General features: G+C 36.2%; 1 protein-coding gene across 3 annotated transcripts in view; it reads left to right on the forward strand.

Moving 5' to 3' along the window:
* RNASEH2B (ribonuclease H2 subunit B) overlaps positions 1–19,761 on the forward strand; it is a 69,515-nt gene that overhangs the window by 16,023 nt on the left and 33,731 nt on the right. For all 3 annotated transcript variants that reach the window (XM_074329917.2, XM_074329918.2, XM_074329911.2), the window contains exons 2-5: positions 10,717–10,788; positions 12,670–12,777; positions 15,014–15,090; positions 17,590–17,704. In XM_074329917.2, coding sequence (XP_074186018.1) covers positions 10,717–10,788; positions 12,670–12,777; positions 15,014–15,090; positions 17,590–17,704 — 372 coding nt within the window. The remainder of the gene's footprint in view (positions 1–10,716; positions 10,789–12,669; positions 12,778–15,013; positions 15,091–17,589; positions 17,705–19,761) is intronic.

Genomic DNA, 19,761 nt, shown 5'->3' on the forward strand with positions numbered 1-19,761 from the left:
ATCTATAAACATTTACTTTGGATGTAAATGGATTAAATGCTCCAATCAAAAACATAGGGTGGCTGAATGGAGAAGAAAACAAGACCCTTACATATGCTGCCTACAAAAGAATGACTTCAGATTGAAAGACACATACACAGATGGAAAGTAAAGGGATGAAAAAAGATATTTCATGAAAATGGTAATGAAAAAAAACAACAGAAAAAGCTGTGGTAGACATACTTATACCAGACAAAACAGACTTTAAAACAGACTATAACAAGAGACAAAGAAGGACCAAATAATCCTACTTCTGGTTATTTATTCAAAGAAACCCAAAATACTACTTCGAGGGGACATGTGAATTCATATGTTAATTGCAGCATTGTGTACAATAACCAAGATATGGAAGCAGTCTGGTGTCTGTGGATGGAAGAATGGATAAAGAGGAGGTGGTACATATATACAATGGAATATTGCTTGGCCAGGGAAGGGAATGGGTTCTTGCCATCTGCAGCAGCATGGAGGACCTGGAGGTTATTGTGCTGAGTGGAGTGTCAGACAGAGAAAGACAGATGCAATGTGATTTCTCTTATGTGGAATCTAAAGAACAAAACAAACAAACAAAACAGAAACAAACTCATAGATACAGAGAACATTTTGATGGTTACCAGATGGGAACGGGGTTGCCAGTGGGTAGGTGAACAAATGGGAAGGGATTAAGAAGTATAAATTTGTTGTTACAAAGTAGTCATGGGAATGTAGGGTACAGCATAAGGAATACAATGAATAATATTGTCATAACCATGTATGGTATCAGATGCGTATTAGATTTGTTGGGGTGATAGATGGAAGGAGATTAGGGGCAGGGTGAAAAAGGGGGAGGGATTAAAATGTACAAATTGGTAGTTACAAAATAGTCATGGGGATGTAAATTATAGCATAAGGAATATAGCCAGTAATATGGCAATAGCTATGTATAGTGCAGAATGGGTACTAGACTAACTGGGAGGATCACTTATATAAATGTCTAACAACTATGCCATACAACTGAAATTAATATAAAATAATATTGAATATCAAGTGTAATTAAAAATTTAAAAAGGAAAGGGGAATAAAGGTCCAATTTCTAGGTATAAAACAAATAAGTCATGGGGATGTAATATGCAGCATAGGAAATATAGTCAATAATATTGCGATAGTATGATATCAGATGGTTGCTGGACTTATGGTGATCACTTCTTTAGGTATATAAATGTTGAATAACTATGGTGTACCCCCTGAAACTCATATAATATTGTATGTTAGCTATATTTTTAATAAAAGTCTTTTTAAAAATGACTTGTAAAGTAAAGGATCCTCAGTGAGATGAGCAGCTGCCTTCTCATTTGAAACCATAGAGGCCACAAGTTAGTGGTTTGATATCAAGATGCTGAAAGAAAAATACACTCAACCAAGAATTCTACATATGACAAACTATCCTTCAAAACTGATGGAAAAACTAAGACATTCTCAGATTAAGAAACATGAGAGAATTCATCCCTAGGAGACATAATTGGCCCCTCTCTCCCGCCAAAATCATAAAGGGAGTCCTTTAGTAGAAAGGAAGAGACACTAGATGGTAACTTGAATCCACATGAATACAGAGCACTGGTAAAGATAAATACATAGATAAATATAAGAAAGAGTACAATGTGTTTTTGTTTGTAACTCTTTTTTCCGATCTGATTTAAAATACAACTTCACAATGCAATAATTATAAAACTGTTAATGGACTTTTATAAAGATGTAATTTATATAATAAGAGCACAAAGGGAGAGGAGGAAGAATATAGTGCAGGTAAGTTTCTATATACTATTGAAATTTTCAAGTTAGCATTAATCTGAACTAAATTATTGTACATTAAAATACTAATTGTAATTCCCAGGACAACAACAAAGAAAATAACTCCCCCCAAAATAGAGTGAAAGAAACAACAAGGGAATTAAAATGGTACAATAGATAATATCTTTTTTAATACAAAAGAAGGCAATAATAGAGGAATAGAGGAACAAAAACATATGACATATAGAAAACAAATTGTTAAATGACAGATATAAATCCTACATTATCAGTAATTACATTAAATGTAAATGCATTAAACATTCCTATTAAAAGGCAGGGATTGGCAGAATGGCAGGTGGAAAAACATGATCCTACTATATGCTGTCTATAAGACAAATACTTGAGGATCAAAGGCACAAATAGGTTGAAAATAAACAAATGGAAAAAGACACACTATGCAAACAGTAATTTAAGGAGAGCTGACATGACTAATACCAGCTGAAATAGACTTTAAGCAAAAATTGTTACAGGACACAAAGATATTTTACAACGATAACATCTCAACAGTTTAGTCTATTAGGAAGATATAACTGTTATAAACATATGTAAATACAAGGTTGGACAACTAAGTTCGCGAACTCAACCTAGGAAAAAGTGCTACATACCTCACTGCTGAATATCACTAGGGTCATCTTCGAAGTACTTCCCCTAGGAAGCTATGCACTGACGCCAGCGCCTAGTCCACCCTTCAAAGCAATTTTGGGACTTTTTCTGGAATGGCCATCAGAGCTGTCTTTGCATTACCCTTGATGTCCTGAATGTCATCAAAATGTCTCCCTTTCAATATTTCCTTTATCTTTGGGTGAAGAAAGAAGTCATTGGGGGCCAGATCGGGTGAGTAGGGAGGGTGTTCCAATACAGTTATTTGCTCACTGGCTAAAAACTCCCTCATTGACAGTGCCATGGGAGCTGGTGCATTGTCGTGATGCATTGTTGCTGAAAAGTTCAGGTCTTCTAACTTTTTCATGCAGCCATATCAGCACTTCCAAACAGTAAACTTGGTTAACTATTTATCCAGTTGGTACAAATTCATAATAAACAATCACTCTAATATCAAAAAAGGTTAGCAACATTGTTGCAATAAGTGCAAACTTAATTGTCAGATCTGGTATACCTAATGAGAGAGTCCAAAAATACATCAATCAAAACCCGACAATTCAAAGGCATTATAGACAATTGAACAATTATGGTGGGAGATTTTAATAACCCATTTTTAATATGGATAAAACAATTAGGAGGGAGATCATCACGGAAATAGAAAATTTGACCACCATATTAAACCAACGAGATCTAAGAGACATCTATAGAACACTCCACTCAACAACAGTGGACTACAAATTCTTCTCAAGTGAACATGAAACATTCTCCAGATCAAACCATATTTTAGGCCATAAAACAAACCTCATTAAATTTGAAAGTATTGAAGTTATACAAACTATGCTGTCCAAAAATAGTGGAATAAAAATAGAAGCCAATAATAGGAAGATATTTGGAGAGTTTACAGACATGTGGAAATTAAACAATACACTCCGAATAACCAATGGATCAAAGAAGTTTCAAGGGAAACTAGAAAATACTTTGAAATGAATAAAAAGGGTATACAATATATCAAAAATGGATACAGGTGAAGCAGTGTTTAGAGCAACATACACAGCTGTACATACCTATATTAAAAAAGAAGGAAGATCTCAAATCACTAACATAATCTCCACCTTAAGAAACTTTTAGAAAAAGAAGAACAAATCAAACAAACCTAAAGAAAGTGGAAGGAAAAAAATAAAAGATTAGAGCAGAAGTAAACAAAATAGAGAATAGAAAAACAGCAGAGAGAAAAATCAATGAAACTAAAGTTGCCCTCTTGAAAAGATCAACTAAATTGACAAATCTTTAGCTAGCCCACAAATGAAAGAGAAAAGACTCAAATTACTGAAATCAGGAAAGAAAGAGGAGTCATTGCTACTAATCATGCAGAATTAAGAGGATCAGAAAGGAATACAATGAACAACTGTATACCAACCAAATAGATAACTTTGATGAAATGGACAGATTCCTAGAAAGACATAAACTACCAAAACTGATCAAGAAGAAATAGACACTCTGAATACATCTATAGCAAGTAAACAGATTACGTTAGCAAATTAAAACCTTTCCATAGAAAAAAGCCCAAATCCCAGATAGCTTCACTGGTTAATTCTGCTAAGTATTGCACAAGTTAGTACCAGTCCTTTACAAAATTTCCTAAATATTGGAAAAAGAGAAAACACTTCCCAACTCATTCTATGAAGCTAGTATTACTCTCATCCCCAAACCAAAGACGTAAGAAAAGAAAACTACAGACCAATATCCCTATGAACATAGATAGAAAAATCCTCAAAAACTTGCAAACCAAATCCAGGAGTATGTAAAAAGGATTATACACCATGACCAAGTGGGATTTATTCTAGGAATGCAAGGTTGGTTCAACATACCAAAATCAATCAATGTAATTATATCATTTTAATAAAATAAAAGCCCAAACCACATAATCATCTCAATAGTCACAGAAAAACATTTGAGAAAAATCTAATACTCTTTCACACACACACACACACACACACACACACACACACACGAACAAGAATAGGGAACTTTCTCAACCTGATAAAAGGCATCTGACAAACCTACAGCTAACATCGTGCTAATACATTTCATATGAAATTTTTTTACGTGTTGAAATAGAAATATTTTAGATTATTGGGTTAAGAAATTTATCATTGAACTTTACTTGACCTATCTGTAATGTGGCTCCTAGAAAATTTTTAATTACATATGTGGCTTTCATTTGGGAAATGCATTTTATTTGTGTTGGACAGCCCAGTTTTGGACCCAGGACCTCCAGGTTCTGGCAGATCTGTGTCTTATTCCCTGCCATGTAGGAGTGGATGAGGTGTGGGCAGAGCATGGGGATTGATGGACTAGAGTGGAGAAGAAGTAGACAGGGGAAGACAAAGGGATGCATTGAATGTTGTCTTTCTGTGAGGGCAAGGGCTTTGTTTCATTCACAGCTGTATCCTCAGTACCAAGAATAGTGACTGAATTGGTGAGAGAAAATTGGTAATATAAAAATGATTCAATAAGACAGTGGTGTTTGTTACCAAATGGTTATTTAACACCTGATATTTGCTAGGTCCTGCTGTGGTATGTGTACATAGAATCTATCAACTGAGAAGTCAGTTTAATTAGGACAGACATGGCATTTGACAATCATCCAACAATGAGAAGAGTGTCTAGCTTGCTGTAGAGGAGGACTAAGGGCAACCTGAGACTGGTAGTTACCGTCTGACAAAGTGAGTTTGCTGTTGCCAGGTTTTTTTATTGTGCAAGGCAAAATCTTTACCTAATTGTTTTTCATATTTAGGGAAATATATTTGCAGTCTGAACTCTGTAAAATCACATGATTGGCTGATTGGCACCTATTTCTAATTTTTAAAAATGTTCATATCAAACAAAACCCTTCTGTGAGTTGGGTTTGACCCAGGAGCCAACTAAAGATTTAACTGGTGAAACGAATGGATAATTCATTTGACTCCTTAACCATCCAAGCAAAGAACTTAACCAGTGCTAGGCATAGGGAGCCTTCTCATACCTCCTCGTCTATTTTATATCCTCCGTCATAAGGTCTCGTATTCCATGTATTTTCTTCTTCATAGCAGTTGTTACATTCGCAGTCTACATTTGTGTGATTATTTGGTTCAATATCTGCCTCTACCATGGACATCCAAAAGCACCCCATGAGTAGGTGCTCTATCTGTTTTTGCTAATCAATAGTTAATAAATTAATAAACTGGCCAGGAGAGATTAAAATACATTCCATAGTTAAAGAGAGGGGAAAACAACCTGAGTATAGCATCTCACTTGGAATTCTATGTTGAAAGATTCAGTCTAATAGCAAGTTCTTTTGTTGGCACAGTGTGAGAAAGATGACTTCTTTCACTAACTAGACATTTCAGTGTTATCTATACTATTGTCTCTCAAAGCATATTTCAGAGAACACTGGCATTTGCAACAGAACACATTAATGCAGTATTTATTTGTACTTAGTAATTCCAAAGTTCTTATAATTTGACATTTTGGGCTATAGCTAATCCTCTGGCCTTACTGCTCTTCCGGGAAAAAAATGGAAACACTGCTTACCTTGTAGAGTTATTAAAAATATTTTCTTAGACTTTTGGTATTTGTAAATTTTAATTATTTTAAGGTCTGGAGGAATGGGAATGCTGAAGAACTGGCAAGGATCACTAGAACCAAAGTTTTCTACTGAAGAAAAAAGGAAACAAAAAATCGATAATTTACCAACTTAAAGGTGAAAGAGAGGCTGTAGTACTGAAATAAAATAAAGGGTGTATTGTGGAAAAAGAGAGAGGGCACCTTTTCTATGTCTTGAATAATGAAGATTTGTGATACTGGAAAAGTGAGAAACAGCAAGGGGGGAAAGGAGAGAAAACCATAACCGTTTTAGTCTTTTGTAAAACTTTTTAACAGTGCTAAACTTTATCCTTTATGTTTTTATAAGTTGCAGACACGAAAGTCTTAAGAGAGTCATAAAATTGAATCCGTATGGTTCATCTATTTGACATTCTCAAAATGACAAAATTATAGAGATGGAAAATAGATTAGTGGTTGCCCGGGGTTAGAGATGGGGCAGAGGGTTCTATCAGTTTTTACCTCGTACGTCTTGAAGCTCTGTATTTGTGAACGTAAATATTTAGGATTATTTCTTGAGCCGTCTGTCGTTATGAAAAGACCTACGCCTGTTAATAATCCTTGTTTGTTATTAACAGAGCCATTTCACCTTTCTTTTAATTAGTGTTAGCATGGTAAGTACACTTTATCTTATTCTTTTACTTTTTAATCTGCTTGTGTCTTTGTATTTAATGTGTGTCTTATAGGCAGAATATAGTTTTATCTTACTTTTTAAATCCAATATGACAATTTAATTTCTGCCTTTTAATTGAGGTGTACAGATTATTTACATTGAATGTGCTTGTTGACATGATTAGGTTTGAGTCTGTCATCTCGCTGGTTGTTTTCTATTTGTCTCATTTGTTCTTTGTATTTCTTACCCCCCTTCTGCCTTCTTCTGGATTACTCACTTTTTTATGATTCTGTTTCATCTCCTTTGTTGTATTACTAGTGACAGCATTTTTTGTTTTGTAATTTTGGTGGCTGCTGTAGGGTATAGTGTACACATATTTAAATGATCCCCTCTACCATCAAGTGATATTACACCACTTCGCATAGTGTAATGTGAAACTTACAATGGTATGAGTTTATTTCTCCACTCCTGGCCTTTGTGCTATCGTTGTCATACATTGTATTGTTTAGTCAGTGATCTTTAAAGAGATTTAAACCATAAGAAAATTCTTTTTTATTTATCCCTGCAGTCACCATTACCAGTGTTCCTCAATCCCTTGTTTAGATTTATATTTTCATCTGATGTCATATTCCTTCTGCCAGAAGGACTTCCCTTTGCACTCCGTGTAGTGTGGGTCTATTGATGATTTATTATTTCTTTCAGCTCTTGTATATCTGAAAAAGTCTATTTATCATCTTCATTTTTGAAGGGTATTTTCTCTGGATTCACCATGTTTTCTTTTAGTGCTTTAAAGACGTTTCTCCATTGTCTTCTGGCTTGCATTGTTTCCAACAAGAAATTTACTGTCATTTTTAGCTGTGTGGCTCAGTACAAAATGTGTTTTTGTTTTTCCCCTTTCTGCTTTTAAGATTTTCTTTTTATTACTCGTTTTGAACTCTTAATCTTATGTATAGTTTTATTCCTGTTTCTTTGGATTTACTGAACTTCTTGGATGTGTGGGTTTATGTTTAAAATTGAAAATATTCAGCCATACTTTCTTCAAATATTTTTTTCTATTCCTGTCCCTGCCTTTCAGGAATTTCAATTACATATATATTGCTGGGATGCTTGAAGTTGTTCCACAGTTCACTGATACTCTTTTTTTATTTTTAATTATTTTTTTCTCTGTGCTTTCATTTTAGATATTTTCTATTACTATGTCTTCAAGTTCATTAATCTTCATCTGCCATTAATCTCATCTCAAGTTGAGTCTTCTAAAAAAGGTTCTAATTGTCTACTTATGAGTAATACTGTTTTAATGCTCTTGTCTGTTTATTCTAACATCTGTGTCTAATATCAGTAATTGTCTCTCAATAATTGATTTCTTTGTTTTTCTCATTATACGCCATCTTTTTTCTGCTGCTTTGAATGCCTCGCAATATTTGATTAGATTGATTAGAATATTTGATTTTATATTTTTGGCTGATGAATATTTTTGTATTCCTATAAATAATCTTGAGATTCATTCTGGGACTCAGTGAAGGTACTTGGAAACTTGGAAATTTGATCCTTTTAGGTATTACTTTTAAAATTAGTTCAGTGGAACCAGAGCAGCTTTGAGTCTATGGTTATATTACTGAAGCAAGACCTTTTTAAGGTATCTACCCAATGACCTCTGAATTATGAGGTTTTCCGATCTGTCTGGGAGTAGGCCCAATGCAAGGCCCTGAGTGAACGTGAGGTTCTGTTTCCTCTCATCTGTTCAGATGGTTTTTCTTCCAGCCCTCGGGTAGTTAGTCACATCATATGCATTCGCTGATCCTTACTTTATTGAATACTCAGGCAGTACCCTGAGCAGGTCTCTGGGGTTTTCTTTCTTTGTAGCTCTCTCCTTTCCTGTAAACTCTAGCCATCGTATCTCCAGAACTCTCAGCTCCCTTTCTTCAACTCAGGGCATCTGCCAGGCTTCAGCTGGGTTCTCCCATTCTACACCATGGCCTGGAAACTCGCTCAAGGCAGAAAGCTGGGGAAATCACGGGGCTCAGAGATCACCATCCTGCCCGGCTCAGTAGCCAATGTCTTGAAATAGTTGTTTCACACATTTTGTCTTTTTTTGGTTACTTCAGGTCAGAAGGTAAATTGGGTTCCTATTATTCCATTTGATTGCAAGTGGAAATCTCAAAATTAGTGTGTATATATATATATATACATATATATGCAAAATTAGTGTGTGTATATATATACATATATATATATATATACATATATATATGCGGTCATTTTCAGAAAAAAGTTGTATTTTAACCATTTATAAGTCAGTTTCTAAACATGCTTGCTGAAGATCTGAAGTAGGGCAAAGGCAGTGGGGACCATAGAAAATAAAAGTGACTAAAAGTTTCCCTGAAGCTTTCTGATTTGCTCTTCGGTAGGTTGTTGCTCTGCTCCCTTATTACCGTGTTTTCCCCAAAAAATAAGACCTAGCCGGACCATCAGCTCTAATGCGTCTTTTGGAGCAAAAATTAATATAAGACCCGGTCTTACTTTACTATAGTATAAGACCGGGTATCATATCATATCATATCATATCATATCATATCATATCATATCATATCATATCAATCATATCATATCATATCATATCATATCATATCATATCATATCATAATATAATATATAATATAATATATATAATATTGGGTCTTATATTAATTTTTGCTCCAAAAGATGCATTAGAGCTGATGGTCCAGCTAGGTCTTATTTTTTGGGGAAACAACGGTAGTCAGAGCCCCTTTTGGAGGGAGATTCTTTAAATGAATTCTGTGAATGTGCCACTCAAAATGTAGGGAGGATGTTATAAATAAAATTTTATGGTCTTTATGTTTTAATTTGTATAATTAAAACTTTGACAGTGCAATATTGAAAAGGAAACATAATGTGGGGGCTTACCTCACTAGATATTAAAATGTATTTTAAAGCTATGATAATGAAAATATTGAAGTACTAATGCTAATATACACAGATTAGTGGATCAAAATAGAATGTTCATTGACAGACTCATACATGTGTTTTAAACATTTAGCATAAAGGAATTCTTTTAATGATGGGCCATTCAGTTGATGGCGCTGGTACAACTGGACAGCTCATTGGAAAAAAAAAATTAAAGCCAATCTGTCCATATCTTATAACTAGATATATTCCAGATAGGTTAAAGATATAATCTAAAAGTATTAGAAGAAAATATAGGCAATTCACATTATCTTGAGAAAGAGAAGGGCTTTCTAAGTATGACAGAAAGGGTACAAGCATAATGGAAAATATTGATATGATTACATAAAAATAAAAAATATGTATCTTCTAAATGGCAAAAAAAATCATTAAAAACAGAGTTCATATTCTTATTGTATAAAAACTCCTCATAAAATAGTAAAAGAAAGATGAATACCGCACTAGAAAAATGGGCAGAGGACATGATTAGGTAATCACAATTAGGGACAAAATGTATAAATGTCTAGGAAATATTTATTTTAAAAATGTTCTATTTCATAATAATAGTAACAATAAAAATAATAATACTAGTAAAAGTAACTATCATTTATTATGTGTTTCTATTTTTCTGACTATGTTAAGAACTCTCAGCAGATTAGCTAATTTAATTCTCTGAAAGGCAAGTATGTATGTTATCATTTTATAAATGTGTCAGCTGAGCTAGGACATGAAGAACCTTGCCCAAGGTGACAAAGCTTCCAGGTGGTTGAGCCAAGCTTATAACTCAGGACAGCTGACTTAAAGTCCTATTCCTCATCACTTCTCAAGGAGGTAAATTAAAACAACCTAAAAACCCCATGCACCTTATAGAGACATTGGTAATTTGCTCAAGATCACACAGCTCCTAAGCAATAGGATTGAGTTAAAAATGTAAGGAAAAAGAATCATATAAAGAAAGAAAATCAGGTAAAGTAAATTAGAAGAGCAACAAAGCAAATGTCTTTTAATTTTACAAACTCACTGTTTCTTTTCAGAATGTTTAAAAGATGCTTCAAAGAAAATGAAAAGTGGGCTTATGTTTGTAAAATTGGTCAACCCATGTTTAGGTAAGCTCCCTCCTCCTCTCTCTTCCGATAATAGTAACTTCTTTTTTTAAACGTTGTGGCTGAAAAAAATATATAAACTTATTTGCCTTTGTATGTTCTAACTGAATAGCTTTTAAAGGTTAAATGGCATTACAGGGTGACAAGCAAGCTAATGACAGTACTAGTCTTCTCAGATGATTCACTCTGCCTAAACATTTTTTGTTTATTCTTATAATTTTAATCTATAGAACTGTTCATTCATCAGAAATAATGGACGGCAAAACAAAAAAGTAGCTTGTTTGATTTCTCTCTGAAAACAGGTTAATTTTCTTTGGCTTTCTTAAGCCAACTTTTCTTAGAGTAGTTAGCCTCCATTTATATTCATTTTATGTTATAAAGTAAAATAAACAGCCAGGGTGGGGGAGGAGAAGGCTTTTACTTGACATGCCAAGATTATGAGTAGTTTCATTTTTAGCTGTACTTTCCTTATTTTGTTCTGACCAGAAAGTAGTGTATTTTTTTCCTGTCAAGGGGTGATTTTTATTGTGTGCTAAAATCATTGTATATTGAAGAGATGCACATTTTATCAGAAATAATTTTATTTTAACCTTATATTCATGTATTTTCTGTTTTGTCTTCTAATTTTTAGGCAAAAATATTAAAATATAGCATAAATATGTAGTAATATTGATGATAATATTTATCTCTATGTGGAATTGTTTTTCCGTTAACTTGTTTTATAAGATTTATGTTATAAGGTTATTGTTAATTTTATAAGATTTTGAGTTGATACCCGATATTTAGTAAATCAGAACATTCTCCTGCAGACTGCAAGATGGAATAGAAAAAGCAAGGGGAAGCCAATGGCTAGTGTCTTCTTGTTACTGTTACTATTAGAAAAACATATAATAGAAACAACAAGAGAGGAAAAAAATTCTTGGCTTCCTCTAGCTTTCTTTACCTTAAAATGAAATTGAATGTAATTGGTCTGCTGTATTATTTAGAGCTCCTAACTATGCAGAAGACTAAGTTGAAGTGAGAAATATATTTTTCAAGAGAAATTTTAGGTAGCAGTAAAGATTCTAAAGCAGTTAGCAAAAGTAAAGGTACCAAAAAAGTCAGGCTTCTGATAAAATTTCTTTTTTTTATCTAAATGTCCATAGAGAAACAAATGTTTATATTTGCTACATTGACTATGGATAAAACAAAGGCTAGTACTTGCTGAGCAGTTACTGTGTGCCAAGTACTGTTTTAAGAACTTTGCGTATTCTCTTTTTAATCCTTATAAAAACCCTGTGAGGTAGGTTCAGTATTGCTCCCATTTTACAGATATGGAAACCAAGATGCCGAAAGGTTTACATAACTTCCCCAAGGGCACACACCCAGCATGTGGCAGAGACAGATTCAAAGTCCCTGATTGCGCTATGTTTAGGGAAAAGTTTCATGACTGAAGGGCCCTGCCTCTCACTCAGAGCTGGCCTTCGGGGTCTGCAGGCTCAGTCTCTCTTGGTCCCTATGTGTGGGGAGTCACAGGCTGCCTTGGAGACAGGCACCCACATGCCAGCTCAGTTCATCTGACTGAATCATTAGGTTTGGGTTGTTTAAGAATGGGTTTCCCTCCTGATTTGATGGAAGATTCAATAAGAGGCTTTGTAGCAGTTAAGATAAATGATTTGCATTTTATTATTTATTGGTTTAAGTCAGTGAGGGTTATAGAGCTGGAAAACAAGCATCTGTATATATTAACTATAAGCTTTGCTTGGAGTCAGTTTGTATAGACTATATAACTGGTGTATGTTTATGTTCATATTAGAAACATTCCTTAGAACTATTGGGTAGTCTTTTGATTTTTTTTTTGTGGGTGTGAAAACTTACAAATAAAAAACAGATTTGTCTTAACAGGGGAAGGAGCCCTTTACTTGTTCAATATGTGTCCACAGCAGCTGTTTGAAATAAAAGTTTTCAAGGAAAAACACCATTCTTGGTTTATAAATCAATCAGTTCAATCAGGTAAGTGACTCGTGTATATATTTCCATTAACTAAACACATACTCTAGCTTTTCCATCCTTCATGGGCATACGGGGTCTATCCTCCTGCTTTGGAGTCTGGTCCATGATTTTTTCTTCCTTGGCATCAGAGCAGGGTTTAATCAAGGAGAAAGGAAAGATAATTTGAGCAAGTTTATATCAATACCTACACATCTTAGATGGTAGGAAATGTTTACCTAACGACTGATGTGTCTCCTAAAGCCCTGATACCTTCTTAGTCAGAAGGTAGATGACCTCTGGACCATGGAGTGCATTGTCTTGATGGGAAACTGTTTGCTCTTTTGTTAGCCACAGTTGAGGATTTGCAAGTTTTTAGCATCTTATTGCCTTGGAAATGGACATTGATAAAGCTTCTAAAATAGAATAAATAGAACAAAGATTTTTTTTTAATGCTTTGTCATATAAATTACTGTTGCCACCCTCCCCCTAAGCACACAAACGCCCCCCCAAACACCAAAGTTCTATTTCTTTTTATGTTCCTTACATTTGGAGTAGTGTTGACTCAGAAGGAAAGGGATACCACGTGTTGTTCTGGAGCTTCTGAGGGGGGTGGGGAGGAGGGGGGCGTCCTAGGATAGTTGAGGCACTCTGTATTTCCTCCGCCAGTTCTCATTGTTTCCAGAGAGTACTTTCAATTTCCTTCTTAGCCCCCTGCTTTCTGTTGACTCTACATGGCTACTTAGACCTAAGGTAGGAAGGCCGCTTTGCCTTGCTTCTAAGACAGAAGAAGAAGGATTTCATGCTGCTGATAAACTTCCCATGCCTATGTGCATGAGAAGAATTACAGTGGTTTTTAGTTGTCGAATGCAATGGTAGTCTGTGTGGCCTGGTAGTTGGAGCATGTATATCCCCTTCCATTGTTGCTGCCATGCTTGCTCGTTTGGCAGTGTGTGAGACTTCTGACTTCCGTTATAGTACGTACACTTGCAGTTGGGCCTGCCTAGATAGACACAGTAATATCCCGATGAACTGGAAAATATCGGTCACTTCTCCTGGACTGAGTTGGTCCGTACTTTTTTTTCTTTGTTAGTAGACCTTGTTGTTTAGAGTAGTTTTCACAGCATAGGTACCTGCTTTTCCCATATTGTCTTCTTTTTAAACTTAGCCTTGAAGAAAGAGCTGTTTTTAAGAATTTTTGTTTTCAGACCTAGAAACCTATTCCTAATTCCTGAATATAATAGATGCCTCGTGTAAAATGAACTCAGAGCTTCTGATAGGTTGTTTTCATAAACTTCCACTTTTAAAAAGATAATCAACTAATATCATAATATGAAATTACTTCCTTAAATCTTTTACTTATTATGAAATGGATTCATATATATAATTTAGGGTTAGAATCTTGGCTGTGGAGGTAAATTGCTGTGTTAGAGAATAAAAGTAAGTGCAAGTATTTCCTGAAACCAGAATAATAAACATGGAGATAAATGAATTGTTTATTGTTCCATTTGGTGAACTACCTCTTCTGCTTCACTTCTGTGGAAGAGGAAGTCTGGGGTGCTCTGAGGGGAGTGTGATAGAGTAAAGAAAAGTGGGGAGTAGGTAGGCTGTTTTGTTTGATTTGCCTTCTTTCAGCCTGGAGAGCACCATTAATCTTAATGCAGATTTTCCAGTTTCTTATGCTTAGCCTTGTTAGACGCTTGCCCCCTTGCCTGTTTTTTGGGGGCAAGGGGCAGGATCTGGGGTGGGTAACAACCTTCTGAGCTTTGTGTCATTAGCAGTTTGGAGCCGTGAGCCCACAGACCATAGAAGGAGCTATGTACAGAGGGGAATAATATTGCTTTCCCATGGCTTTGTCCTCAAAAGCACAGGAAATTACATTTTACTGCAGCTTTATAGATAGACTTATATAGGTTTCCTATGTTTGTGCAGTTCACATTCTGTCCATATTTCCCCTAACCCTGCCTTTTTGGGGTGGTGGGGAAGACCTCTGTTAAAAATGATTTCTAAAGAGAAATAGAAAGGTAGATTGAGTTCAGTGTCTTGGCTATCCTCTACACACAGGGATTTGAAGCTCTTTGGAGTAAAATCTTATGGACCACATTCTGCCTTTTGAGAGAATCACATAGAATCTTGGGCCTGTGTAAGAAGAGCTTCCGAATCTAGAATTTCACATACATTTTTCAATGAATGGTTTCCACATTGGGATTAAGATGTCTTTCCAGGCGTTCATTCCCTTTGTTCTCTTCTTAATCTATAGGTGGTCTTCTCCACCTTGCCACACCCATGGACCCTCTATTTTTGCTTCTCTACTACCTTAAAAAGGCTGATAAAGAGGTGAGTTTCCCAGTTTGGGGTAATAACGGTAAGGAAACAGAATAGATTGTTTTTTGCTTGATCTCCACTCTCTCTTTTTAACGATCCAAATATAGATTCCCTACAATTCAGATTTAGTTTGGTTGGTATAGAACTCACGTATCACGTGTGCTGCTGTGGATTCGGGAGACCTGAGAACTACCACCTTAATCTTGGAATAGTTTACCCGTGACTTCTGAGAACTGCCTCACCCTCTGTGCTGTGTGTCTTACTTGTCTGACACAGCCTAGCAATGAGAATTTTATTGTTAAGTACTCATTAGTTTTGAAATACAATACAAATGCTAAAAAAATTGAGCTCAGTACATAGAAGTTTGGAAATTTTCATATAGTTTACATACTCATGGGTTCATCTTATTTAATCCTTAGACCAAATTTCCAAAACTTCTATTTTGTGGGAATATTAGTCGAGTTTGCTATAAATAGTGAAAGTAATAAAACTGAATTAAAACTTTAAGTCATCCTTTCTCCTGCTGCAGCTTAGCTTCTTTTATTTTCTTCCTTTCCTATAGCCCGGGTCCCTTGGTGTGGATTAGTGAAGTTTTATTCCTTAGTTTAATCATGTTTCCTGTTATCTGGAAGCTACATAGGGCATGTTTCCTGTTATCTGGAAGCTACATAGGGCATGTTTCCTGTTATCTGGAAGCTACAAGCAGTGAGGCTAGTCAGCCATGGGTCTCTGGTGAACACAAATGGTTCTAATCACCACCAGGAAGGCCTGGCAGTATTCAGAGAGGAGGTTGAAAACTTCATTTGTGCCCAGTTTGTTTTCTGTGATACATTAACAGAGACAAAGCCACCAACCAGCCTTAGTACCTGCATTGATGAATGTTTAAAGCTCCCCTCACCCATTTTTTTGGTAATGTTTCCCTATTTCCCATTAAGACCATGACTGGTGGATAAACCCTCACCCTGATCTTCTGGGACTCTCTGGGGATGCTATGGTTCATTCAAGTTCACAGATGCAGAATGAAGCAGGGATCCTGCTCAAGGCGGTAGTTGGCTTTCATTGTAAACCATCTTTTCTTCTCAAATACTAGAAATGTCCTCTAAAGTAACCCATGAGACAGTTAGGTATTTGTTTCCCTACATTTTAGACGTGATCTTTTCCTGTTTAGTTAAATAAATGTATTGGTACCCACTTTTAAAATGTTGACCTATTCTTTTTCAATCATAAGATTTATTTTAACATCACAAGAAATAATTCTTGATTCTAACTATCCCAACTGTTATTACCTTTATATGCAAAGCAAGTTGCTTATTACGTTTTCTTTTTATGTGTATATGGTAAAGAAAACAAGAATGAAACATTACTGTGAAATTATTGTATCATGACTTTATGAAGCAGAATATTGTTTTAAAGTAGTTAAATATTTAAAATACTGATTGATTGTGGAAGGATACAGATTAAGGTAGAAATCTAAAGACAGTGAGACTTGGGAAATCTGTGAGTTATTTTACTATCTGAAGGAAAAAGAAAACATTTAAAGTGAGGTATTTCTTGCCACATTTTAACCTAACAGAAAAGATGACAGACTGTCACACATAGTACTGAATGAATGAGAACATTTCACCCTTGAAAAACAAAGAAAGCTGCAATTGCAGAAGGAAAACTGATCAGACAGTTTTTCTGTCTTAAAATGGAGTTGTCACTAACACAGAAACGGAGAGGGAGCTGGAAGTGGGACATGGGCAAAACGATGCACCTTCTAAAAAGTCTGGTATCCCCAAGTCAGGAGACTAATAATTTAGACAGACTTCTCTCCATTCCTTAACTAGTAAGGTTAAGAAAAACAAAGTCCTAACTGAGAAGAAGAATGTTCTACATTTCTGTTTCTGTACTTCTGGCCCATTGGTCACCAGGCCGTATACACTTATCTAGCGGAACCTGATTTAATGTGTCTGCAGCTTCATTGTAATTATCCTTCGAGCTGTGTTTTCTTTTATTATCGTCTAAATTCGGAAGCATCATCAGACAGCCCTGACAGGAGTAGGTTCACTTGTAGTATTTTTCTTTTTGTCGTGGTGTTTAAGCCCTGAAGTGAGGCAGGAAGGGGAGCTGTACGCTCTGGGCTTGGCCTGTGCTTAGTCCTGGATGATGGTCAGGATTCCTGCTCGGGGACCTTCAGCTTGTCCTTCTTTAAATTAAACTGGTTGGACCAGCCCTAGGCAATCTCTACCATCTTGTAAATTTCCGTAGCTTCCAGTGCTTTTCTAGAATTTTGCTGCCCTGTTTTATCAGATAACTGTACCCCTGAGGTTGGAACCCCAGTGCTTTCAAGAGCTTCCTAAAGGAAACTGAGAGTCAGTTCTGGAGGCTTTCCCAATTTAGGGATTCTTTAGGTGGAACAAGTGGCTTTGAACTTCGTTTAAAGGTCCAGCAATGAGGTAACGTATCTTTTTCTAATGTATGAGTTGTTGACTGCTATGCCTGCTATGACTGACTAAAGTCTTTTTTCAGGGAAAGTTTCAGCCTCTAGATCAAGTTGTGGTGGATGACATGTTTCCAGATTGCATCTTACTGCTCAAACTTCCTGAACTTGAGAAATTGCTTCAACACGTGACAGAGGAAAAGGGTATAGTATACAGCCTTTAAAATCAGCCTATGGCTGCTAGAAAGGCCGGGCATCTGTCTTGTGATGTGGCTGCTTGAAGGCCCACGGATTGTAATGCGTATTCTCCGTGGGCCATAGGGGACACTGTCACCCAGATTGACTTCCACTTGTCAATACTAGGCCTCCACTGCTTTGAATTGTTCATTTTTTGACATTCCAACCAATGAAATGTGGTGGCCTGTTTCCTATGGGACCAGGCTTCACAAGGCTTGTGCTTTAGTATCAGTTCTTTGAATTAGTCTATGACTTTCACTTTCTGCTTCAAGTTTCCTATTTGTAAAAATTACATAAAACCTATACCTTTGTAGATTTAAGAGACATTTATTGGACATTTGTTAAGAAGTATACGTTGAACACTGGTGCTAGACTCTGGGAATACTTATAAATGAGACATCATTCTTTCCCTCACTTAGCTTGGAGTCTGATAGGAGCAAATGACAGGCAGGGCAGTGACAGTAGGGACTAATGGAAGTAATCTCTGAGTTTTCTGGCGATGCAAAAGACAAGTTTGTAACTTGGCCTGGGTTGGGTGGGAGTACAGGTCAGTGGGTATTGTGTTGCTCTCCTGGGGGGAAATCACCTCTGAGTGGAGTCCTAGAGGGATATCTCAGAGTGGCAGCATAACAGAGGAATGGATGTATGGAAAAGTTTGTCACATTCAGGACGTTCCAAGGAGTTCAGTGTGGTCAGCGTACAGGATTCCAGGATGGATTTAGGTTAGTAAGGAAGGGTTCAGATGGTGAAGGGCGTTATATCTGTGTGAACTTTACCTAATGGTACTGGAGTGTCAGCAAAGTTTTAAGCTGGAAACTGCAATAGTGTAGAGTATGTCGGAGAAGCTAAGGCCAGGTTCATGGAGGCTACTGCAGTGGTCTAGGAAGGAGGTGATGGTAGCCTGACCTTAGGAGCCGGAACTAGAGGGAAGTAGCAATTTGGAGGTGGAACCAACCCCCATTGGTAATTGGATGGTACTCAGGCGTAGGAGGAGTCAGGATGACTTCTGGGTTTGTGCCCATCCTGGGGACAGCGACGTGGATGGGAGGAACAGGCGGGGGGTAACGAAGAGATGAGTTAGATATTATTCATTGGAATTTTTAGAGGAGGAAGTGAGGCAGTGTGTATGAATGTGTTTTGACAAGTTAAAGAAACACTGTACAAACTTAGCATCAATGTCTCAAAAAATCCTCCAAGTAGTTTCAGGGTTAATGTGGAAATCGTGTGGGAACCAAAACAACAGGCTGATAAGTTGTGGTTTTTTGGGGTCATAGATAGTTTGTCCAACTATGGCAGTTCTTCTGGGACCAAGAAAGTGGAGAGTCCAAGAAGTGTAAGCTTACAGTGGGAGAGGGGAGAACCTCATTGATTGCATTTTACATTTGAGGGGTCTACTAAATTCACACTTGGCCAGACTTAGAGCTCATTTTGGATCTGAGGGGTGTGTGATGCCAGGGTTTTATCAAAGCAGTCCATTAAAGACATTCCCTGATGCTGAGCTTGGCAGGAGACAGCAGTCTTTTTCTGGGTGACAAATGAGTAGTTCATAACCATTTCTGAAAGCTAAAGTAATGAGGAATAATTACAAGTCATTTTAATTGTGTCAAGTTAACACAAATTGAAAATGCAATTAGCTCTCATTATCCAAAATTCTTATAATAGCTATATAAGAACAGTTATCTTAAACCCAAACCCAGAAACCCAGATTCAGAAAGAGTTCTAATGCATGATCTTACCCCTCTCTCATTTCTTCCTTGTTGAATACCAAATCACTGACCTCTTATTGAATTGTTATCTGAACTCCTGTTCTAATCTCTTTCACTTTTCATCATTGCCTAGCTCTGGGAAGTTCTGCTGTATTAGAAGTGTGTACCCTATACTTACCTTGTTTGGCTCTAAATAACCAGTTGTAAACTTCAAAATACTGTGCATTTCCCTTTGGAATTTTATGGAAAAGGTATCTATCTCAGTATGTTCTCTGTATATAGAACTCACATAAATAAAAATATTTTATATATTTTTGT

This window comes from Rhinolophus sinicus, chromosome 16 (genome assembly GCF_057876585.1).
Source record: "Rhinolophus sinicus isolate RSI-liver-muscle chromosome 16, RSI-T2T, whole genome shotgun sequence".
Lineage (NCBI taxonomy): Eukaryota > Metazoa > Chordata > Mammalia > Chiroptera > Rhinolophidae > Rhinolophus > Rhinolophus sinicus.